Source organism: Hemiscyllium ocellatum, chromosome 17 (genome assembly GCF_020745735.1).
Source record: "Hemiscyllium ocellatum isolate sHemOce1 chromosome 17, sHemOce1.pat.X.cur, whole genome shotgun sequence".
Classification (NCBI taxonomy): domain Eukaryota; kingdom Metazoa; phylum Chordata; class Chondrichthyes; order Orectolobiformes; family Hemiscylliidae; genus Hemiscyllium; species Hemiscyllium ocellatum.
Genome location: NC_083417.1, coordinates 30,463,423 through 30,489,939, shown reverse-complemented (window position 1 = coordinate 30,489,939; position 26,517 = coordinate 30,463,423). Strand labels below are relative to the sequence as shown.

At 40.8% G+C, this 26,517-nt stretch overlaps 1 protein-coding gene across 1 annotated transcript in view; it reads left to right on the top strand.

Moving 5' to 3' along the window:
• The window catches only part of ankrd11 (ankyrin repeat domain 11), a 213,297-nt gene extending 188,092 nt beyond the window's left edge, over nt 1-25,205 (top strand). Inside the window, exons 11-13 of the mRNA XM_060838042.1 lie at nt 6,369-6,512; nt 20,388-20,483; nt 23,989-25,205. Coding sequence (XP_060694025.1) covers nt 6,369-6,512; nt 20,388-20,483; nt 23,989-24,174 — 426 coding nt within the window. The 3' untranslated portion in view covers nt 24,175-25,205. The remainder of the gene's footprint in view (nt 1-6,368; nt 6,513-20,387; nt 20,484-23,988) is intronic.
• The last annotated feature ends 1,312 nt before the right edge of the window (nt 25,206-26,517 follow it).

Here is a 26,517-nt window from a genome sequence, read left to right as displayed (position 1 = left end):
TCAGTTAAATCCTGAAAAGCAAGTTTGGATGGAAACAGATTTGATACATGTAAAGAACTAGCAGATTGAATGCTGCCAAGCAGTTGGGTGTTCCTAGATTACTGCATTTACTTTTTTGCAATTAATGCACAATGAAAACAGATTCATACTAGAATGATTGCAATGAAGTCAGCCAGGTGGATATTGAATATGGGTTCTCTGATTGGGACAGTTAACCTGGTCCAATCAGGGATTCCTGACTGACAGGTACAAACAGGTGTGTCAGGGTTCTACTCACTCTGAGCCAACTGTGCGCTAGCTGGGTCAGTGTCATGTACACATGTAAATAAAGAGTGATATGATGCTGGGATACCAGCCTTGATGGAGTTATTTTAATGGCAATGAGAGAAAACATACCCCTGAAGAGGTTAATTTATAACAGTCACCTTTCAGTTGGGTAAGCATTTCTGGCATAGTGCGCTATTTGGGAGCCTTGATTGTTTGATCCTGTCTTTGAAGGCTGGGCCCAGTGTGTGGAAAGAATGTATTATTTTATTGGGCAAATGACATTGGGCAGATATAAAGCAAGAAGTAATTCTCCTGATTGCTTGTGGACCCACAGTATTTTTGGTTTTTGGAAGCTTCACTTTCCCTGAGGTACCTGATACTAAAACCTTTTAAGAATTGATGGATTTAGTGAAGGAATATTACAACCCCAAGTGTCCTCTAATTCTGATACACTCACCTTTACTCAGCAGTTCAAGAACCAGGGAATCCACATTGAGATTTTTGATACAATTAAGACTACTGACAGAGGCATGTGATTTTTATTTAGCCCTAAGTGAGATATTGAAAGACTGGTATGTGGGATTAATGATATGACCGTGTCAAAGTGCCAACTAGCTGAAGCCCAGCTGGACTTCAAACAGGCAGTACAAATGGATTTGTCATTAGAAAATGTGGCAAGTGGAGCATATGAGTTAGAGGGTATGCCAATGGAAGTTGGCACCCAGACTGACTGAGCTTGGGGGACACCATTTGATGAAGACAATGACATAACCTCACTCGGAATATGTCCTGAACAACCCACAGCAAAAACTCAAAACAAAGCCCAAGCCTTGGCCAAACAGTTAAAAATTTCTCTGATCCAGATCAGCAGGCCATTGTATTTGCTACTGGCATGCAGACAAAAGATAGCAAAAGAGTCCCATTGGTCTGAATTGAGAAAGAGAACTCTGGCCGGTATCTAGAAAAGTGCGCATTCAGGACAGTCCACCCACAGCTGTTTTGAAACAGTTAAATTGCTTAGCAACATCCAGATCGGAAACCGTCAAAATAAACATCTGGTTAAATGGTCACTCAGTTCAAATGGAGATTGATACCAGTGTGGCTGTGTCAGTGATTGAGGACCCAGTCTTTACCAAAATTCACTCTGGACTCCAACCCATAAGTTTGTGTAAAAACCTTGTGTGGGGCTTTCCTTCACAAAGCTTGACATGAGCTGTGCGTACCTGCAATTACAATTAGGTGATACAATTAATACCCATATTGGTTTGTACCAATATACGAGACTGCCTTTAGGAGTATGATCAGCCTGTGCCATTTTCCAGTAGACAATGGAGAATAATTTACAAGGTCTTCCCCAGGTTGTCATTTATCTGGATGATTGCTAAAAAGTGGGAAGACCAATCAAGATAGTTGAGAGAACTAGGACATGGTGCTTAATGTTTCTCCAAGATATGCCTTAGGAGGGAAAACTTTGTGTTCCAGCCACCCTAAGTGACCTACGTGAGCTAGAGTTGACAAGATCAGATTATAACCATTGAAGATAAAATGAGGGCAATCAAAGGTGTCCCAGCTCCAGTGTCTGTTCCAGAGCTGGGTGTTTCCTTAGGTGAATTATTACGGAAAAGGGAAAGGTGTGTGAATATTCTTGGGCAGGTCAACATAATGAAGGAGCAAGTGATGGGTTGAAATACATTAAGGTAGACAAGTCTCCAGGACTAGATGGGATCTATCAAAGGATTCTGTGGGAGCCGAGGGAGGAAATAGCTGGGGCCTTAGCAGGTATCTTTGCATCTTCTTTGGCCTCAGGCGAGAGTCTGTAGGATTTGAGAATGGCCAATGTTGTTCATTTCATTTAAGAGCAGAAACAGACAATCCATGAAATTACAGACCGTGAGCCTGACATCACTGGTGGGGATATTGTTGGAGAAGACAATGAGAGACAGGACTTATTCACATTTGTTAGTGATAGGTAGCATGGGTTTGTGCAGGAAGGTGCTGTCTTGCCAATTTGATTAAGTTTTTTGAGGAGGTGACAAGAATGATTAATGAGGGAAGTGCAGTGGACTTCTACATCGACTTTAGTAAAGCATTTGATGGCAGACCGGTACAGTCCCATGGAATCTGTGGGGATCTAGGTATATGGATACAAAACTGATTTGGTCGTAGTCATGATTTGGAGTGCTGGCTTTGGACTGGGGTGTACAAAGTTACAAATCACACAACACCAGGTTATAGTCCAACAGGTTTAATTGGAAGCACTAGCTTTCGGAGCATCGCTCCTTCATCAGATGGTTGTCCTGGTCAGATATCCTAAATAATCTAGTCGCTTTTCCCAGCATTTGGCCCATATCTCTCTAAACTCCTCCTATTCATATACCCCTCCAAATGCCTTTTTAAATGTTGTCGTTGTACCAGCCTCCACCACTTCCTCTGGCAGCTCATTCCATACACACACCATCTTCTATGTGAAAATGTTGACCCGTAGGTCCATCTTAACTCTTTCCCCTCTCACCTTAAATGGAGGTCCTCTAGTTTTGAACTCTGCCACCCTGGAGAAAAAGCCTTGGCTATCCACCCTAACCATGCCCATCATTATTTTATAAACCTCTAAGGTCACCCATCAGCCCCTGACACACGAGAGAAAATAGCCCCAGCCTATTCAGCCCCTCCCTTTAGCTCAAATCCTCCAACCTTGGCAACATCCTTGTAAATTTTTTCTGAACAATTTCAAGTTTTACATCCTTCCAATAACGAGGAGACCAGAATTGAAAGTAGTATTCCAAAAGTGGCCTTAACCTGCACTCCAAGGTCTCTTTGTTCAGCAGCATTCCCTGGGACCTTACCATTAAGTGTATAAGTCCCATCCTGATTTGCCTTTCCAAAATGCAGCACCTCAAATTTATCTAAATTAAACTCCATCTGCCACTCCTCACCCCATTGCCCCAATTGATCAGGGTCTTGTAACCTTCTTTGCTGCCCACTGCACCAATTTTAGTGCCATCTGCACAGTTACTAACTGTAACTCCCGTGTTCACATCCAAATCATTTCTCTAAATGATAAAAAGCAGTGGACCCAGCACCAATCCTTGTGGTACACTGCAGGTCACAGACATCCGGTCTGAAAAGCAACTTTGCACTACCACCCTGTCTTCTACCTCCAAGCCATCTCATTATCCAAATGACTAGTTCTCCCTGCATTCCATGTGATCTAACCTTACCAACCAGTCTACCATGAGGAACCTTGTCAAATGCCTTACTGAAATCCATATAGATTACATCCACTGCTCTGCCTTGCTCAATCCAGTTTGTTACATCTTCACAGAACTCAATCAAGATAGTGAGACATGATTTCCCACATACAGCCATTTGACTTTCCCTAATCAATCCTTGCCTTTCCAAAGACATGTAAATCCTGTCTCTTTGGATCCCCTCTACCAAGTTGCCCATCACCTATGTCAGGCTCATCAGTCTATAGTTCCCTGGCTTGTCCTTACCATCTTTCTTAAATATTGGCACCACATTAGCCAACCTTCTGTCTTCCAACACCTCACCTGTCAGTGATACATCTATCTCAGCAAGGGGCCATCAATCACTTCCCACTTTCCTAGTTTCCCACAGAGTTCTAGGGTACTCCTGATCAGATCCTGGGGATTTATCCACCTTCATGGGTTTTAGGATGTCTAGCACTACCACCTCTGTAGTAGGGACATTTTTCAAACTTTTATTATTTATTTCGGGCAGCACGGTGGCACAGTGGTTAGCACTGCTGCCTCACAGCGCCAGGGACCTGGGTTCAATTCCCGCCTCAGGCGACTGACTGTGTGGAGTTTGCACGTTCTCCCTGTGTCTGCGTGGGTTTCCTCCGGGTGCTCCGGTTTCCTCCCACAGTCCAAAGATGTGCGGGTCAGGTGAATTGGTCATGCTAAATTGCCCGTAGTGTTAGGTAAGGGGTAAATGTAGGGGTATGGGTGGGTTGCGCTTCGGCGGGTCGGTGTGGACTTGTTGGGCCGAAGGGCCTGTTTCCACACTGTAAGTCTAATCTAATCTAATTTCCTCACGTTATCTAGCTTCCATATCCTTCTCCACAATAAACACTGAAGCAAAATACTTGTTTAGTTTCTTCCCCATCTTCTGCAGGTTCACACATAGGCTTGCTGATCTCTAAGGTGCCCTATTTCTCCTAGTTACTCTTTTGTCCTTAATGTAATTGTAGAATCTCTTAGGATTCTCCTCAACTGTATTTGCGAAAGCTATCTCATGTCCCCTTTTGCCCTTCTGATTTCCTGTTAAGTATACTTAATGCCTTTATACTCTTCTGGAGATTCACTTGATTCCTGCTCTCTCCAGCAACTTTTTTTCTTGACCAAAGTCTGGAGTAATTTGCAGGATTGGTTGAGCAGTGTATGCTTTTGTTTTTCCAGTACCGAGGTGGTTGTTGTTGGTTGGTCAATTGAATTTTATCCTTTGATTTTTTTCCAAAGGTTACTTTGTCAGGACATTTAAGAGTTATCCATATTATTGTGTATCTGGAGTGAAATAAACAGATTTCCTTGCCTCACCAGCATAATGAACTAAATGAGTTCTTTTGAGAGGCTGATAGTTTCATGGTTACTATTAATGAGACTAGCTTTTTATTTCAGAATGATTTCTTAAATACTCAGCTGTCCCACCTCCAAATCACTTTCTCTGGAAGTGTGATTGTTGTTTTCCTTCTGTCATGTAGAATCAGAGTTGCAAGCATGTGACAAATCATGAGGTTCTTGGTTATAAATTAATCAGGTACATATCTGGACTTTGTGTTATACTTGGAAACAGAAACATAGTTTAAACTGCCTTTTTCTGTCACAACACACATGGATAGATGATCAGAAAAAACTTAATTGCTGAACAGTTACCTGTTATTGTTAGTAACCATTTCTTTTGATAACCTGGCAAAAATGCACTAGTAATGTGATGTAACAATGCAGGGTGCTTTTGTTTCAGTACATTTACCCACAATGAGTGATGCAAGTGGGCAAGAAATATTGCATTAATTTTATTATGCAAAATCGTAATTGCTTTCCATGGTATGGAGTCTATGTGGCATTAGTATACTTTATTTCTGTGTCACATTCTCTCATTTTGTCTGTTGGTAGCAGTCTCAACTCTACAGGTCATATGTTGATGCTTCATTGCATGACTTAAATATGTTCTAAATGGATATCCCAGCAAATCACTAAAGTGGTGTATTGTGGTGGATAATATATAAAACTGAGGCCCAGTCGGCCTTTAAGAATTCCAGTGGTCATACTTGAAGAGCAGAAACATTTTCCTAGTTCCCTAGCAAATATAGAGATGAATACATCAAAACAGGTGAACTGATAGTCATCTTTGCTATTTGTGAGTCACTGTTCCTGTACATGCCTGCTCACACAAGGTATCAATATTGCAGGTTTGTTCTTTTCTCTCCTTTTTGCTCCTGTCTTTTTGTTTCATTTGGGTTGTCCTTTCTTTGTCTCATGCTCTTTCTGTCTTCTGCTTTGCACAGTCTGCCTGACTGATAGGTGCAGTTTATTTCCTTTTTCGCAAACTTTATGTTAAATTTGTTGGAGGACCTTACTAGTGGGAAATAAAATGGTGTTCCATTTCCGACATCAAGTGCAAGCATCAAATGTGCTTGGATCAGATGAGGAGATTTGATGCAGAATTGAGATCTGTATCTCCTGCCAAATCAATGTACCTCACTGTAAACTTGAGCACCTTCCTACAGAGTATGAAACTGAAACTTTCCTTATAGATGAGTAGCATACCAATTTGATGCATTTACCACTAGACCACCAAGGGAAGTCTAGTGACATATTTGATTTAAATTACCGTAAAAAATTTTGGGATGTAAGTGTGGTGGTCAAGATAGAAAAAAGATCAGAATGCAGTTCATTTTGAGAAAATAATGTATCAAGCTCATGATCAATTGTGGATATTCAATAAATTTGTAAAATGTGTGAATTGCATTTTTTTGTAACTTTGATTTTATTTACTTACTCGTCAGATACTACTTTACAAATTGTTATTCACGTTTGTTTAAAATAATATTGAGTACAATTATTATTCTTAATTATTAGGAGAAGCTAGTAGTTTCATGTGAACAAGAAATTCTACGAGTACACTGTCGAGCAGCAAGGACTATAGCAAATCAAGCAGTACCATTTAGTGCCTGCACAATGTTGCTTGACTCTGAGGTTTACAACATGCCATCAGAAAGTCAGGTCAGTGCAAAAAATTTAATATACCTATTTTTATCTTGAGATTTGTTTTGTTTACTGAAATACTGTGATGCTTGTTAAATCAGCACATTCTGTCATTTGATGTTTTAAGAATTAAATAAGTCATACATGGAGTTATATAGCACAGAACTTCAACATTTTATATTCTTTGTACCATAACTGCAATATTATTTATGTTTCTGTTAGTTAATATTGGTAGAAATATAAAAATTGCTGTAGGATATTGATGAATATTACTTGTTTATGAAAAATATAACTGCACCTATCTCACAGAGGTAAATAGACTGGATACACTAACTGTTTAAAAGAACTTTGTTCAGTCAATTTAACCAGGCAATCTGTTCAATGTCCTTGAATGAAAAAGCATTCTACACACAAGTGTACATTCAGCATTAATCTGTGATTTGCATTGTTTCAGTCACCTTGCCTTTAGTCCTTGTCTGTTATTGGTTTCGCTCCTGACATTGGCATTCACTGATTAAAAGAAATTAAGTGCAGAACACTAAGAAATACTTGGTCTTTCTAACAAAAATGACCATGTGTTTTGTTAATATTTATAGGCAGAAGAGGTTTTAAAGTTTGAATATGCTAAAATACAAGTCACTTTGTTTATCTCACTTGGACTCAAATCTCATCCACAACTAAACAAGTTATTTCAAAACAGTGCTAATTGTTTGAAATGTGACCAAGTAGACAAGAATGTTTTAAGAGAACAACAGAAGAGCAAGCAATGAAATTGCTAAAGTATTTGATCTGTCATTTTTTTTGTTTGGATAGCATGTGAAGAAATATATCATACCAAAAAAGGGCTTAAAAAGTCTAAATTAAAGAAAAAGAACAAAGAAAATTTAATGTCCAGGAACAGATCCATCGGTCCTCCAAGCCTGAGACAATCCAAATGTACTGTCTAAACCTGTTGCCCAATTCCTAAGCATCTGTATCCCTCTGCTCCCCACCTACTCATGTATCTGTCCAGATGCATCTTAAATGAATCTACCGTGCCTGCCTCTACTACCTGTGCTGGCAACCCGTTCCAGGCACCTACTACTCGCTGTGAAAAGTACTTGCTGCATGTATCCCCCTTAAACTTTTCACGTCTCACCTTGAAATAATGACATCTTTCTCCCTGGAAGAAAGCTTATCTCTATCTACCCTGTCTATACCCTTCATGATTTTGTAGACCTCAATCAGGATCCCCTCAATCTCCTTTTTTCTAATGAATACAATCTTAACCTACTCAACCTCTCTTCATAGCTAGCACCTTCCATACCATGCAACATCCTCGTAAATCTTCTCTGCACCCGCTACAAAGCATCCACATCCTTTTGGTAATATGGCGACCAGAACTGTACACATTATTCTAAATGTGGCAGAACCAATGTCTTGTACAATTTTAACATGACCCGCCAGCTCTTACACTCAATACTCAATACCCCATCTGATGAAAGCAAGCGTACCATATGCCTTCTTGACCACTCTATCCACTAGTGCAGCAACCTTCACAGTACAATGGACCTGAACTCCCAGATCTCTCTGCTCATCAACTTTTCCCAAGGCTTTTCCGTTTACTGTGTAAATCGCTCTAGAATTAAGCTTCCCAAAATGTATCACCTTACATTTGCCTGAATTCAACTCCATCTGCCAATTCTCCGCCCAACTCTCCAATCTATATATATATTCTCCTGTATTCTTTGACAGTCTCCTATGCTTTCTGCTACTCCACCGATCTTCATGTCATCTGCAAACTTGCTGATCATACCAACAGTGCCCTCTTCGAGGTCATGTATATCACAAACAAGATTGGGTCAGCACTGATCACTGTGGAACACCACTAGTCATCTTTCTCCATTTTGAGAAACTCCCTTCAACTACTACTCTCTGTCTCCTGTTGCTCAACCAGTTCTTTATCCACCTAGCGAGGACACCCTTCACACCATGTGACTTCACTTTCTCCATTAATTTACCATGGGGAACCTCACCAAACATCTTACCAAAGTCCATGTATAAAGTCCATCCACAGCCCTTCCTTCATCAATCAACTTAGTCACTTCCTCAAAAACCTCTGTTAAGTTGGTAAGGCATGATCTCCCCTGCACAAAATCATGTTGCCGATCACTGATAAGCCCATTCTTTTCCATAATATAAATAGATTATATCCCGCAGTACCCTCTCCAGCAACTTTCCCATCACTGACATCTGGCTCACTGGTCTGTAGTTACTTGGAATATCCCTACTACCCTTCTTGTACAAGGGGACAACACGAGCAATCCTGCAGTCCTCCGGCGCCTCACCTGTGTTTAAGGATGCTACAGCAGGGCCCCAGCTATTTCCTGTGTTGCCTCCCTCAGCAACCTGGGATCGATCCCATCCGGTCCTGGGGATTTGTTCACCTTAATAACCTCAAGCCTACCCAACAGATCTTCCCTACTTATCTCAATGTGATCAGAGTAATCACACTTCTATCTCTAATCTCAACATTCATCATATCCCCCTCTTCAGTGAACACTGATGCAAAATAACACACAGCCTTCCTTCCTTATCCTTTCGTGAACCAATCCTTTCTCTAGTTACCCGCTTGCTTCTTATATAAGAATAAAAGGCTTTGGGATTCTCCTTAATTCTGTTAGCTAAAGTTATTTCATGATCCATTTTAGCCTGCTTGATTCCTCGTTTAAGACTGGTCCTACTCTCCCGATATTCCTCCAGGGCCCGTTCTGTTCTTAGCTGCCTGGACTGGATGTATGCTTCCATTTTCCTCTTAGCTAGTCGCATGATTTATCTGTCATCCACTGTTCACGAAGTTTACCTTTCCTATCCTTTGCCTTCAATGGGACAGTGCAGGATAGGCATATCTTTAACCTATCTTTGAAAGCCTCCCACATATCAAATGTGGAGTTCCCTTCAAATAGCTGTGTCCAATTCACGTTTCCCAGCTCCTGCCTAATTTTGATATAATTGACTTTGACCAGTTTAGTACTCTTCCCTTAGGACCACTCTCATCTTTGTCTACACATATTCTAAAACTTACAGAATTTTGGTCACTGTTCCCAAAGAAATCCCCCACTGCAACTTCTACCACCTGGTCTGGCTCATTCCCCAACACCAGGTCCGGCTCATTCCCCTTACCTCATTGGACTATTGACATACTGCTCTAGAAAACGCCCTTCTAGAAGATGCTTCTTACAAATTCTGCCCCATCCAGACCTCTGACACTAAGTGTATTCCAGTCAATGTTGGGAAAATTAAAATCTCCCATCACCACCCTGTTGTCTCGACATCTTTCAGTAATCTGTTTACCTATTTGTTCTTCTACCTCACGCTCATTGTTGGGAGGCCTGTAATACAGCCCCAACATTGTAACTGCACCCTTCTTATTTCTCAGCTCCACCCATAATGCATCCCTACTCAAACTCTCCATAGTGTCCTCTTTTAGCACAGCCGACATATCATCCCTGACCAGCAATGCAACCCCCTCCTTTTACTTCCCTCCCTGTCCTGTCTGAAGTGTCTGTATCCTGGAATATTTAGTTGCCAATCATGCCCTTCCTTCAACTGAGTCTCTGTGATTGCAATAACGTCATACTCCCAGGCACCAATCCAAGACCTAAGTTCATCTGCCTTACCCATTATACTCCTTGCATTAAAGTATATGCACTTCAGGCCACCAGTTCTTTTGTGTATATCTACTCTCTGCCTACTCTTCCCCTTATTAATGTTAACTTAATGATTCTTACAGTCTCCAGTTTTCACCTCACTGTCTACTTGTCTTCTCTCCTGGTTCCCAGCCACCTGCCACATTACTTTAAAACCTCCCCAACAGCAGTAGCAAAAACTCCCCCAAGAACATTAATTCCAGACTGGTTCAGGTGTAGACCGTCCAATTTATAATGGTCCCACCTTCCCTAGAACCGGTCCCAATGTCCAATAAATCGGAACCTCTCCCTCCTACACCATCCCTCAAGCCACATGTTCATCCTGCCTATTCTTTTGTTTCTGTGCTGGCTAGCATGTGGCACTGGTCATAATCCTGAGGTCACTACCTTTGAGGTTCTCCTTGTTAACTTCTTTCCTAGCTCCCTGAATTCTGCTTTCAGGATTTCATCTCTTTTTTTTTACTTATATTGTTGGTGCCTATGTGTACCAAGACAATTGGCTGTTCACTCTCCCCTTTTAGAATGCCCTGGAGCCGATCAGAGACTTCCCTGACCCGAGCACCTAGGAGGCAACGTACCATCCTGGAAACTCTGTTTCGGCCAGAGAACCGCCTATCTACTCCTCTTACAATAGAATCCCCAATGACAATGGCCCTACGAGTCTTTTTCTCGCCCTTCTGAACAGCAGTGCCAGCCACGGTGCCATGATCTTGGCATCTGTTGTCCTCTCCTAGTGAACCGTCTCCCCTAACAGTACCCAAAAGTGAATACCTGTTTTGGAGGGATAGTGCCACTCTAAGATTTAGAATGTAGGGAAATAGATGGTGACAAATGTCCATATTACAGAGGAGGAAGTGCTGGATGTCTTGAAATGAGTAAAGGTAGATAAATCCCCAGGACCTGATCAGGTGTACCCTAGACCTCTGTGGGAAGCTACAGAAGTGATTGCTGGGTCTCTTACGGAGATATTTGTATCATCGATAGTCACAGGTGAGGTGCCGGATGACTGGAGGTTGGCTAACATGGTGCCACTGTTTAAGAAGGGTGGTAAGGACAAGCCAGGGAACTATAGACCAGTGAGCCTGACGTCGGTGGTGGGCAAGTTGTTGGAGAGAATCCTGAGGGACAGGATGTGCATATGTTTGGAAAGGCAAGGATTAATTAGGGATAGTCAAAATGGCTTTGTGCGTGGGAAATCATGTCTCATAAACTTGATTGAGTTTTTTTAAGAAGTAACAAAGAGGATTGATGAAGGCAGAGTGGTAGATATGATCTATATGGACTTCAGTAAGGCGTTTGACAAGGGTCCCCATGGGAGACTGATTAGCAAGGTTAGATCTCAAGGGTACAGGGAGAACTAGCCATTTGGATACAGAACTGGCTCAAAGGTAGAAGACAGTGAGTGGTGTTGAAGGGTTGTTTTTCAGACTGTAGGCCTGTGACCAGTGGAGTACCACAAGGATCCATGCTGGGTCCTCTACTTTTCATCTACATAAATGATTTGAATGTGAGCATAAGAGGTACAGTTAGTAAGTTTGCAGATGACACCAAAATTGGAGGTGTAGTGGACAGGGAGGAAGGTTACCTCAGATTACAACAAGATCTTGACCAGATGAGCCAATGGGCTGAGAAGTGGCAAATGGAGTTTAATTCAGATAAATGTGAGGTGCTGGATTTTGGGAAAGCAAATCTTAGCAGGACTTATACACTAATGGTAAGGTCCTAGGGAGTGTTGCTGAGCAAACAGACCTTGGAGTGCAGGTTCATAGCTTCTTGAAACTGAAGTGCAGGTAGATAGGATAGTTGTTGTGGTTCTGTTCGCCGAGCTGGAAGTTTTTGTTGCAAATGTTTCGTCCCCTGGCTAGGCGACATCATCAGTGCTTTGGAGCCTCCTGCGAAGCGCTTCTTTGATGTTTCTTCCGGTATTTATAGTGGTCTGTCCTTGCCGCTTCCGGTTGTCAGTTTCAGCTGTCCGCTGTAGTGGTTGGTATATTGGGTCCAGGTCGATGTGTTTGTTGATGGAGTTGTGGATGAATGCCATGCCTCTAGGAATTCCCTGGCTGTTCTCTGTCTGGCTTGCCCTATGATAGAGGTGTTGTCCCAGTCGAATTCATGTTGCTTGTTGTCGGAGTGTGTGGCTACTAGGGATAGCTGGTCGTGTCGTTTTGTGGCTAGTTGATGTTCATGTATGCGGGTTGTTAGCTGTCTTCCTGTTTGTCCTATATAGTGTTTTGTGCAGTCCTTGCATGGTATTTTGTACACTACGTTGGTTTTGCTCATGTTGGGTATCGGGTCCTTCATTCTAGTAAGTTGTTGTCTGAGCGTGGCTGTTGGTTTGTGTGCCGTTATGAGTCCTAAGGGTCGCAGTAGTCTGGCGGTCAGTTCTGAAACGCTCCTGATGTATGGTAGTGTGGCTAGTCCTTTTGGTTGTGGCATGTCCTCGTTCCATGGTCTTTCTCTTAGGCATCTGTTGATGAAGTTGCGCGGGTATCCGTTTTTGGCGAATACCTTGTATAGGTGATCCTCTTCTTCTTTTTGCAGTTCTGGTGTACTGCAGCGTGTTGTGGCCCTTTTGAATAGTGTCCTGATGCAGCTTCGTTTGTGTGTGTTGGGGTGGTTACTTTCATAGTTTAGGACTTGACCTGTGTGTGTTGCTTTCCTGTATACCCTTGTGGTGAATTCTCCGTTCGGTGTTCTCTGTACTAACACCGGAGAATTCACCACAAGGGTATACAGGAAAGCAACACACACAGGTCAAGTCCTAAACTATGAAAGTAACCACCCCAACACACACAAACGAAGCTGCATCAGGACACTATTCAAAAGGGCCACAACACGCTGCAGTACACCAGAACTGCAAAAAGAAGAAGAGGATCACCTATACAAGGTATTCGCCAAAAACGGATACCCACGCAACTTCATCAACAGATGCCTAAGAGAAAGACCACGGAACGAGGACATGCCACAACCAAAAGGACTAGCCACACTACCATACATCAGGAGCGTTTCAGAACTGACCGCCAGACTACTGCGACCCTTAGGACTCATAACGGCACACAAACCAACAGCCACGCTCAGACAACAACTTACTAGAACGAAGGACCCGATACCCAACATGAGCAAAACTAATGTAGTGTACAAAATACCATGCAAGGACTGCACAAAACACTATATAGGACAAACAGGAAGACAGCTAACAATCCGCATACATGAACATCAACTAGCCACGAAACGACACGACCAGCTATCCCTAGTAGCCACACACGCAGACAACAAGCAACATGAATTCGACTGGGACAACACTACTATCATAGGGCAAGCCAGACAGAAAACAGCCAGGGAATTCCTAGATGCATGGCACTCATCCACAAACTCCATCAACAAACACATCGACCTGGACCCAATATACCAACCACTACAGCGGACAGCTGAAACTGACAACCGGAAGCGGCAAGGACAGACCACTATGAATACCGGAAGAAACATCAAAGAAGCGCTTCGCAGGAGGCTCCAATGCACTGATGATGTCGCCTAGCCAGGGGACGAAACGTTTGCAACAAAAACCTCCAGCTCGGCGAACAGAACCACAACAACGAGCACCCGAGCTGCAAATCTTCGCACAAACTTTGAAGATAGGATAGTGAAGAAGGCGTTTTGTATGCTTTCCTTTATTGGTCAGAGTAATGAGTACAGGAGTTGGGAGGTCATGTTGCGACTGTATATACGACATTGGTTAGGCCACTGTTGGAATATTGCGTGCATTTCTGGTCTCCTTCCTATCGGAAAAATGTTGTGAAGCTTGAAAGGGTTCAGAAAAGATTTACAAGGATGTTGCCAGGGTTGGAGGATTTGAGCTATAGGGAGAAACGAAACAGGCTGGGGCTGTTTTCCCTGGAGCGTCAGAGGTTGAGGGGTGACCTTATAGAGGTAAACAAAATCATGAGGAGCATGGATAGGATAAATAGACAAAGTCTTTTCCATGGATTGAGGGAGTCTAGAACTCGAGGGCATAGGTTTAGGGTGAGAGGAGAAAGATATAAAAGAGACCTAAGGGGCAACATTTTCACCCACAAGGTGGTACGTGTATGGAATGAGCTGCCAGAGGAAGTGGTGGAGGCTACAATTGCAACATTTACAAGGCATTTGGATGGGTATATGAATAGGAAGGGTTTGGAGGGATATGCCCTGGGTGCTGGACTAGATTGGTTTGGGATATCTGGTCGGCATGGACCGAAGAGTCTGTTTCCATGCGGTACATCTCTATGACCGCAGGGGCCACCTGCACTGCCTTCCTATTCTTTTTCTGCCTTTTCGTCACCCATTCGTTGTCTCTCTCGGCAATTCTAACCTGTGATGTGACCAGTTCACTAAACGTGCTATCCTCCTCAGCATTGCAGATGCTCCACAGTGAGTCCCTCCAGAGCCGTCATGCGGTCAATCAAGAGCTGTGGCTGGACACACTTCTTGCAAATGTAAGAGCCAGGAACGTCAGCCACATCCCTGAGCTCATACATCAAGCAAGAGGCATATGCTACGGGTCTGGGGTCCCCACCCATTGTAAGCCTTAACTTTATATCAACCAACTAAATCCAAACAATGCACTTAAATACATGAACAAAAAGAATGAGGAAAAAATAAAACCTTACCTTACAGATTCTTTCTCTTCTGGTTAGAGGAGGGCGGAGCGGGAGGGAAATACTACACGTGTAGTATCTCTGGTTTAGCCACTGCCCATATATATACTAAGTCCTTACCTTCCTGACACTCTCCTGGTCTCCACGTCACCTCCGCTCTGTCTCCTGCTGCTCCCAGGAAAGAGGCTGTGGGCTTCGAAGGTAAGAATTTAAACAGTGTCTTTACCTTTCTGGAATCCTCCTCGTCTCCACGTCACCTCTGCTCTGTCTCCCACTGCTCCCGGGCTGGAAAAAAAATTTGTGAAATGAAAATTTTATATGCTTAATATTTTCTGTTCTGTTAAGAATTTAATCTAGTTAGCCAGCAGAGGTGTATTATCTGTCAAGGCCTCAAGATTTCAGATTTTCTTCTTTCTTGTCATGTTTTTCCCATTTTTGAATGTGCTTGATCGACCTCAGTGTTGGCACTAATACTGCCCAAGATCTTCCAGCTTTAATTAGTAAAATATTTTGTGAAGACTGCAGTTCTGTTCCTATCACAGACAGACCAGTCTTGTCATTCTTTCTAGCTGTGGAATGGCCAATTTCATAAAGACTCATAGAGTCATGTACACCACAGAAGCAGACCCTTCAGTTCAACTCTTCCATGCCGATCAGATATCCCAATCCAATATAGTCCCACCTGCCAGCAGCTGGCCCATATCCCTCCAAACCCTTCCTATTCATATATCTATCCAGACACCTTTTAAATGTTGCAATTGTACTAACTTCCACTGGCAGCTCATTCCATACACATACCAACCTCTGCTTGTAAACATTGCTCCTTAGGTCCCTTTTATATCTTTCCCCTCTCACCCTAAACCTATGCCCTCTAGTTCTGGACTCCCCCACCCCAGGGAAAAGTCTTTGTTTATTTATCCTATACATGCCCCTCATGATTTTATACACCTCTGTGAGGTCACCCCTCAGCCTCTGAAGCTCCAGGGAAAACAGTTCCAACCTATTCAACCTCTCCCTATAGCTCAAATCCTCCAACCCTGGCAACATCCTTGTAAATCTTTTCTGAACCCTTTCAAGTTTTACAACATCTTTCCAATAGGAAAGAGACCAGAATTGCACGCAATATTCCAAAAGTGGCCCAATCTAGGAAGTTTACCAGCTCCTCCTCCACTATCCTATTTACCTGCAATTCTACTTTTAAGGAGCTATGAACCTGCACTCCAAGATCTGTTTGTTCAGCAACACTCTCTAGGACTTTACCATTAAATGTATAAGTCCTGCCCTGATTTGCTTTCCCAAAATGCAGCACCGTGCATTTATCTAAATTAAACTCCATCTCCCTTTGTAAATATTAATAATTATTTGAAATATTTTTCTGTAGAAAATATTTGTCATTAAAATGAATACATTCTGGAAATCTGCCACTTTTAATAGCCACCCACGGCAACAATTACCAAAAATTACCAAAACACATTTATTAAACCATTTCCTCTCCTTTGTGTGGGTTTCTAATTTTTAAAACATCTTGTGATTGCAGCTATGTCTTTAGTTGCATATCCTGAGTTAACAATTAATGTACTTACCATCAGTGTTCCATTGGAATTATATACTATTGTCAGCATGCGTCTTATTTGAACATAAAACAATAAAGCACAGAACCGGGCCCTTTGGCTCACGGTATTGTGCCAAACATCACATCAAATTAACATAAGCCCTTCTGCCTGTCCTTGGTCCATATCCCTTCGTTCCTTGTATAATCATGTACTTAACTGAAAGTCTCTCAAACGCCCCTATCATACCCACCTCCATCACTGCCCCGGCAGCACATTCCAGACTCTTACCGCTCTATGTTTAAAAAAAATTTGCCTCTTACATCTCCTTTGAACTTTTCCCCTCTCACCTAAGTGGATGCTCACTAGTTTTAGTCCTTTCAACTCTGGGGAAAAAGGTTCTGATCGTCAACCCTATCAATGCACCTCATGATTTTATACAATTCTGTCAAGTCTCCCCTCAACTTCTGCCACTCCAGAGAAAATAATCTGAGTTTTTCTTGTTATGGACCAGGCCAGACCCCCTTAAAATTTCAAGAGGGTTGCCCAAACCCTAACTTTGCTCGTTATTTTAAGCAGGTATAACACATATATTCCAGGAGAGAATCAGCTGTGTTAAATAAAACAGAATTTATTTACAAGATTGCTGAATGAAACACAAACAAAAGAGAACAGAATACTGAATAACTTAACCTATCCAAAAAACCAACAGATCATCCCAACTTAATGATGCTGTTCCCAACATTTGCAACAATCCTCACAAGTATCCTTTGGCACAAAAGGTAAAATCAAACACAGGGTCTTACAGGAGGGAAGTCAGAGAGATGATCAGCATGGACCAGCTTTTTTGGGTCCAGCAACTTCACAACTGCCTGACTGCTTCCAATGAATAGCCAGACCAACCAAAACCAAATCAAACCAGAGAAAGCTGATCTGGGAAAACTTGCTATTCCCTTTTCATTGTGCAGGAGGTTTTTTTTTAAAACTTGAAAGCCTTTTTTCTGAGGCAGTATTTGTTAGCTATAATTAAGCTGGCCCTAAAACCCTTGAAACAGACTTTTCGGAGCATGTGGCTTTTACGACCTCTCTAGGGGGTAAAAAGCCAAGGACAACATAACCTTCTTAAAGGACCAGTATCGTCAAATTCTAGCCTCTCCTTATATAGCCTGTACTATGTAATTCAGGCAACATCCTGGTAAATCTTCTTCATGCTCTCCAAAGCATTCACATCCATCGTGTAGTATGGCGACCAGAATTGAACGCAATACCTTACCAAAGTGTGGCCGTACCAAAGTCTTATAAAGCTGCAACATGACATCTTGACTCTTGTACTCAATTCCCCAACCAATAAAACCAAGTATACATTTGCCTTCTTTACTACCCAATCTACCTTTGTGGCCACTTTCAGAGAGCTGTGCAGTTTAGGATCCTGCCATTAACTGTATACTTTTCCTTATCATTTGGGAGATCAAAGTGTAGCATTTCACACCTACCTGGTTTAAACTCTATCTGCCATTTCTCTGTTCATATCTACAACTGATCTATATCCCTCTGTATCATTTAATACCTCTACACTATCCACTCTCCACTGATCTTTGTATCATTTGCAAACTTACTAACTCACCCATGCACGCTTTCAACCAAGCCATTCATATATATCACAAACAGCAGAGGTCCCTGTATGGATCCCAGCAGAACACCACTAGTCATGGACCTCCAGCCTGAAAATACCCTTCCAGTACTGCCGTCTGCATTCTGTTGGCAGGCCAATCCTGAATCCATGTAGCCAAGCCACCATGGATCCCATGCATCTTAATCTTCTGGATGAGCCTGCCATGAGGGACCTTGTCGAAAGCCTTACTAAAAGTGGTATTGCTTGAGTGGTCCTACTTTCTCCTTGGTTATCCTCATGTTTAATGTATGTATAGAATGCCTTGGGATTCTCTTTAACCCTACTTGCCAAGGTCATTTCATGGCCCCTTCTTGCCTTCCTAATTCCCTGCTTGAGTTCTTTCATGCTTGCTTTACATTCATGATGCAAAGGTGTCAGTGTTGAACTGGGTTGGACGGCCAAAATCACGCAACACCATGTTACAGTCCAATGGGTTTATTTGAAAACACTGGCGTTCAGAGCACTGCTCTTTCATCAGGTGCTATTTGTTAACCACATATTTTAAATAAGTTTTACGAAGTCCATATAGATTGCTATTGAAAATCTAAATGCAGATTGCTCTCAGTATCTTTAGATCAAACAAAATGGATGAACTACTACAGTGCATTGTATCTCAATTCCTCTAAAAATATATGTAGTATATTCCAACTCAATGCCATTGTCTAAATGAATATGTGCATGGATGGTCATGGAGACTGAGGTATGATGCTGTTCTTGGGAGTGACTCTCTAAATTGAACTTTGTGCCTCTGGGATCATCTGAAGCAAGTTGTTTCATAAAGATCAAAGCTAGAAACAACTTACAAAATAAACTTGTTAGTTCTAATAGTTCAACACTCTTATGTCAGTACTTCCATGTCTCACAGCTAGCTGCTTTGCACTATCAAGCGTAGGTCTTCATACCAATTTTGTTGACATTCAGTTGAATGCAACAACATGCATCATAACTAGTACCGTCCACTAGCCACTTTACTGACCATTCACTCCTGCACTTCCTGACACCTCTGAATAGTGACAACCCACAAGAAATTATCCATGTTGCACCCCATTTTACCCTCCATGATGACCTGTCCAAATTCACTCACTTTTCAACTTTCATCTCATATGAAGTAAAGTTCCTGAGTAAAATCTTTCAGCAGACATCTTTGGATCAAGAAATGGAAAACACCAGAAGTCATTAAGATTTCCTTGTGATAAATCCCATTTGTGGAATAGCAAGCTTTGAACTACCATGTCAAGAGGGGTTCTTACTAAAAAGGTTCAGGATAAGTTAGCATTCCTGCTCAGCCAGCCTCCATCACTGGGACCTGAATACAAGCCTCTTATGAACTTGCAATGGGACACTAACAATTTTGGACATTTGTGAAGGACCATGCTTCTATGGATTAAGTGACAGATTAATGTTTTAAAACTGAGCAAATGAGACTGATGGAAAAAGTCTACCTTATTGCATTATTGTCATTATGAATTAGTACCAACAGGTCCTGTGACTGATCTGCTGACCCCCTAAAGTGTGTCCACCAATTATAAGTCAAAACTCAGGCAACAATGCAAAGTTAACATGCCAGGACAAAGTAGCCCATTCGATCAACACCCTATCCACTGCCTTCAATTTTCATTCCCCCCGCTACTGATACACAGCAGCATCAATGTGTACCATTCGCTGCAGCAACTCACTAAGTCTCCTTTGTCAATACAGTACTTCCAAAACTACCTCTACCATCTAATAAGACAAAGGCAATGTGTAAGTGGAAATAGCACCAACTTGCCAACAAGTGCTGTTCTTGTAAGTGAAGCTTACACCCTATAAAAGGCAAGTATAATTTAAATCATAGTAAAGGCTCAATCACCCCAATCTATGCCACACTTACGTTTGTCCCACTTCACCTCATCAACGTAAACTTCAGTTCGTTTCTCATCCATGTCTAGTGTGGCTTCCCTTAAGTGCAATGCATTTGCATGGTCAAATTAGATTTTCAATCATTGTACCGCTCAATATTCTACATACTGCAATTGATGCGAACCTCCATCCAACACATATCACTCCCCCAACTCCAAATAGTCTTATGCATGCACTATTAGATTTAGGTGTCCTAATTGAACCTGCTGCACTCTGTGCTTGTACTGTAAGCCAGTCTTATGATATGAGCTTCCCACCGAATGTTTGTGGTTTGACATTCATTCAACTATAATTATGATCTCAGTGATTTTAACTGGAGCAATTGACAGGCACATGCTTTTGTTGAAATAAATATTGCCTCTTCAACTACTCTTTGGTTATTTGGTCAGTGTTACTCCACGAAGAATTAATATGTTGACACTGGTATTTCGTCTGCTTTTGTTACATAGGGGGATGAAAATAAAACGTCTGTGAGGGATCGGTTTAATGCTCGGCAATTTATTTCGTGGCTACAGGATGTAGATGACAAATATGATAGAATGAAGGTAATTTTTTTATTCTGTGTAATATTAATTCCAATTCCTCCTTGTGATTCCCATCATAAGTTTAAATGCTGCAGTTGTGAAAAAGAATTGATGCTCAGAAATGAATTGGGGTAGAAAAAAACATAGCAAATTGATTAATTCTCTTATCAAGAGGAAGAAGGCTTATGATAGGATGAGTCATGAAGGCTCAGTTAGGGCGCTTGAGAGTTACAAGCTAGCCAGGAAAGACCTAAAGAAGAGCCAGGAGGGTTCATGAGAAGTTGTTGGCAGGTAGGATCAAAGATCACCCTAAAGTTTTCTATAGATATATCAGGAATAAAAGAATGAGTTCAGTAAGATTAGGGCCAATCAAGGACAGTAGTGGGAAGTTATACATGGAGTCCTAGGAGATAGGAGAATCACTAAATGAATATTTTTCATCAGTATTCACACTGGGGAAAAAGTCAGTGTTGTTGCAGAGAATACTGAGATACAGACTACTAGACTAGACAGGATTGAGTTTCTTGAGGATGTGTTAGCAATTGTGGAAAGTGTGAAAATAGATAAGTCTGCTGGGTCAGATGAGATTTAATGTAAGATTCTCTGGTAAGCCAGCGAGGAGATTACAGAGCCTTTGGATTTGATTTTTATGTCATCATTGTCTACAGCAATAGTGCCAGGAGACTGGAGGATAGCAAATGTTGTTCCTTCTTCAAGGGAAGAAGAGACAATCTTGGTAATTAAGCCTTACTTCAGTTATGGGTAACTTGTTGGCAAAGGTTATAAGAGATAGGATTTATAATCATTGAGAAAAGAATAAGTTAATTCGGCATAGTCAGCATGGTTTTGTGAAGGGTAGATTGTGCCTCACAAATCGTATTGAGTTCTTTGAGAAGATGACCAAACAGGTGGATGAGAGTAAAGCGGTTGATGTGGTATATGTGAATTTCAGTAAGGCATTTGATAAGGTTCCCCATGGTAGGTTATTGCACAAAATACGGAGAGATGGGATTGAGCATGAATTGGAGGTTTGGATCAGAAATTGGCTCACCACAGGGTGGTGGTTGATGGGAAATGTTCATCCTGGAGTTCAGTTACTCGTGGTGTACAGCAAGGAGATTTGTTTTGGATCCACTGCTGTTTGTCATTTTTATAAATGATCCAGATGAGGGCGTAGAAGGATGATTAGTAAATTTGCAGATGACACTAAGGTCAGTGAAGCTGTGCATAGTACCCAAAGGATGTTGCAGGTTACAGAGGGACATAGATAAGCTGCAGAGCTGGGCTGAGAGATGGCAAATGGAGTTTAATGTGGAAAAGTGTGAAGTGATTCACTTTGAAGGAGCAACAGGAATAAAGAATGCTATGCTAATGGTAATATTCTTGGCAGTGTAGATGAGCAGAGAGATCTCAGGCTCCATGTGCATAGATTCCTGAAAGTTGCCACCCAGATTGATAGAGTTAATAAGAAGGCATACGGTGTGTTAGGTTTTATTGGTAGAGGAATTGAGCTTTGGAGCCACAAAGTCATGTTGCAGCTGTACAAAACTCAGTTCTGGTCACCACATCATAGGAAGGATGTGGAAGCTTTGGAAAGGGTTCAGAGGTGATTTACTGGATGTTGCCTGGTATGGAGGGAAGGTCTTGTGAGGAAAGGCTGAGGGACTTGAGGTTGTTTTCATTAGAGAGGAGAAGGTTGAGAAGTGACTTAGTTGAGATGATGATAATCAGAGGTTTAGGTAAGGTGGACAGTGAGAGCCGTTTTCCTCAGATGGTGATGGCATGCATATGGGGACATAGCTTTAAATTGGGGGTGATAGATATCGGACAGATGAGAGAGGTAGTTTCTTTACTCAGAGTAGTAGGGACATGGAATGCCTTACCTGCAACAGCAGTAGACTCGCCAACTTTAAGGGCATTTAAATGGTCATTGCATAAACATATGGATGGAAATGGAATAGCGTAATATAGATGGGCTTCAGATTGATCCCCCAGGTCAACGCAACATCGAGGGCCAAAGGGCCTGTACTATGCTGTAATTTTCTATGTTCTAAGGGAAAGGTGTCATGTATATTTACCAGCTTTAATCGCATCATCACTAATCTATCTGATAATACCACAATAAACCAACTTACTATGTTGAACAATATAAGGATGAACTCCAGTAGAAAACATTTGTTGAAAATAAGATGTATGCAAGCATGGAAGTTAAAAGCAGACATAGGCTACTCAACCTTTCATGCCTACTGTGCTATTCAATAAAGTCATGGCTGATCAACTAGTGTTCCAGATTCCACATTTCTATCTGGGAACCTTTGATATCCTTACCTAAAATGATCTCTCTGCCTTAAATATATTCTTTGATCTGCTTCCACTGCTTTCTGTGGCAGATTTCCAAAATATTTCAATTCTTAGAAAAAAATCCACTCATCTCTAACATGGAAGAGTGTCCTGTAATTTTAAAAATGTCCCCCTAATTTTGGATACACCCAAAAAAAGGTAAACATAGTTTGTCAGTGAACCTTATCCATACCATGCAGAATCTTATATAATTTAATTCGAATCACTCCTTGCTGTTCTGAACTCTGATGAAGCTTTCCTCTGAAGACAATCCTCATTCCAAGTATATAATACTTCTGTTAATTTGTGACATGTTCTGTCTTTACTAGTTGTGTATTTTGTCTATATCCAGTATTGGGAGTGCATTTGATAATATTCCCTGACTCTAGACTGATCCAGATTCCCATGAATAATTTTGTGTGTTCTATGCTCAAATTTATTAGTCTAAAGATGGAAATAATTGATTAACTGTTCTAACAATGTCATTCATCCTGGTTGAAATACCATTTAACAAACTTCTTCCTGTCTTTCTACAAAAAAAAATTCGCAAAGAGAATGTTTACAGACAAGAATTCCAAAACTTAGAAAAATGCTTTCAGAATTGGACTACCATTTATCACTGATGTGACTTTCAAGGCAACTTTGTGAAAACTGATTACTGATGAATATAACATTTAATATTTTCATTGATTTGTGAAGCATATTTACATAAGGCTGTAGTATGTCTGCAAAACAGAAGGAAGTATCTCAGAAAATTTATTAGTGAATTACCGTGGTATGCCTGTTTGCAGCTGACAAGGAGATCTTTCTTGGCCACCAAGATCTTGGCCTTGAACCTGGAGATTCTGCTTCAGAAGCAGCGACACTACTCATTGCACCACCACAAAACAAACTTCTACATAGCCCCATCTCCCCCAAGTTACCAAATCCAAAAATGAAACCAACAAGATTAAAATACATTAGAAGAAATTTATATATGTTAATGTGTCCTTGGAGAGTAAATATCCTCCACAGATTTGATTTTTCCTTAAAAGCTCATATCATTATTGAATGATGGGTATAATTATTGCTGCCTAATTTAACAAGTTCTATTTTAAAATAATTGAAAGGGGTGGGCAAAAGTAAACTTCATGTTGCACAGTCATTTGCTTACCAATTTCCTGAAATTATATACTTTTTTTGACAGACATGCTTGTTAATGCGACAGCAGCATGAGTCAGCTGCATTGAATGCAGTCCAACGAATGGAATGGCAGCTAAAAGTGCAGGAGCTTGACCCAGCCGGACACAAATCCTTGTGTGTCAGTGAGGTCCCTTCCTTCTATGTGCCAATGGTTGATGTGAATGATGACTTTGTGCTTCTACCAGCATGACAGTGTTAATGTGTAACTGATAACCATTGTGGCACAAAGAGGGATACTTCCCAAAGGAACGTTAGTTCAAGTTTTTTTTCTTTTAAATCCTTAAGTGCTGCTTGCTAATGATTCCCTGTTTCATGAGGAGGAAGCATCATTTAAACTATATTGCACTTTTCACAGATTTTAGATATCACTTCTGCAGGGAAGAAGGATGTCAAGGTAGGTCAGTCGTTCAGATGTAATGAAACTTAAGCAATTACAGCCTGCAAGCTAAACGGGAAAGTAGCAGGCCAAAGGTTATATCCATGTTGAAGAGTAGAACAGTAGGATTCAGAATACTGTGCTTGCTGACATAACAGTGACCTTGATCATTTTTTCGCGAAGGAGAGGCAATGATCATTCAGTAATTTATATTGGAGTTGTAATTTCAGTTCCACTATAAAGAACTGTTGGGAAAAGGAGTACCAGTTTTGCATACCTCTTTAATTGTAGATAATGTCAGCTGATCAAATTTGCACAAAATCTGGTCAGATTTAAATATCATTCAACAAAGTATAGGTCACAAGTCTGAAAGCAAGACTTTAAGTGCATTCTGAATCAAGTTATCAGTTTGAAGATCACAATTTTATTTCAAAGGGAAAGAGGTGTAACATTTTCAGTCATCTTGTAACTTCCCATCATGTCCTTTGTGTACTCTTGTCCACAATTGGTCATGTGACTAAGTCTGCTTGTTGACTGCAATTCTGTTACTCCTGAGAACAAAAGTAACTCAAGGCAAGAAGTCCTGTGGAAGAAGCGATTTTATGATAAGGCACCGAGTATGTTGTATTTTCTTTCCACTCATTATCCCTACTTTAATTCTTGGGCATTCATTGTTTCTCTAGCAGAGAGCATCACTTCACACTACAGAGCCAATGCTTAAAACGTTTTAAAAGTATATCCCTAAATGCTGTACAGTTTTTTTATATGCGTTAACCAGTGTACAATGATGGCAATGGCTGCCTTTAGATAATTTATTTTGCCACACATTACTGCACAGTTGTAAATAACTCCTCATACTGTAATATCATTTTTCAGAGCTAAATGTAAAAAAATCCTCAGTATGTACAGTTTTTTTTTTAGATGGCACTTTCATTTCAGTTTGGAAAATGGGCCAAAAAATTGAAATGTTCATTGTTTTACTGCTAACCATTTGGAAAGTTGCATCCTTGCAATGGAATAGGATTTTGTTATGGCTGCAACAAAATTAATTTGGTTCCTCAAAAATTTTACACTAAGTTGCTAGTGTGCAGCAGCTCCTTCAACTTTATTATTAAACTGTGCAGTTTCTTTGCTAAATGTTTACATAAAGGTAAAACTATTGCACAGTAACTTTTAAAAAGTAGCACTGATTCTGATTTAGCAGATAAAAAGTTTGAGGACAAATGCCACATTAGTCACCCAATGTAAAATGCACACTGGGTGTTTGAAATATTATTTCTGCCTTTGTGAGGCATATGTATACCCAGCAGCAAATTTGTTACTCATTACTACAGCAATTTCATTTTTTCCATTCAATTTAAGAAAGACGCAGATATTAATTATTTCTAAAATACCATGTTCAGACCACGAAATAATATGGTTATGCACCAGTTAGTTTTTTAACTTACATCACAACAAAGGAGCTTTTCATTTTTAAAGATGAGTTCCTATGTACAAAACTCTTAGTAAAGAAGCATCCTTAAAGCCATCCTTAAAAACAGTACATCGTTTGCGTGCAAGACTGGATTTCAAATCTCTGACACTATTGAGAACTACTAAAGAAAATAAAACTCCTAACTTTATTGATTTCAGTGGATATTAAATATAGTTTTGAGTTGGGCAAGTGTATGTCCTTCAGATCTATAGGAAAATCCATATTTATAACTGTCTGAATTGTTAATGTAAAATTATAGTACCTCAAGTTTTTTTTTAAAAAAAACCTTCAGATAGGTACAAACTGGTAAAAAGCAAGTTCAGTAATGAAGTCAGAATTAATTTGGCAATTCAGAAAGTGACTAATACCTGAAATAGTCTAATGAGTTGCATTGCAGAGGCAAACATCTGAAAATACTCTCTGGGAAGAATATTAGATATCTGTGACTGCAAGAGCTACATAGACAAATTGGCTTCTATTATCTGTACTTGCCTCTGATAAATGTATAAGTCTGTAGAATTTGTCAAAGGATATTTGCTGTATTAAATTTCCCTATTTATAGATTTGTAATGGACTTTATTATTTTTCTAACCCCACTGAGTCCAGACTTATGACTATCTTTAGCTGAATTATGAGCCACCACATGTTGGCTTTGTTTTACAATGTGGTTGAACATTTAAGAT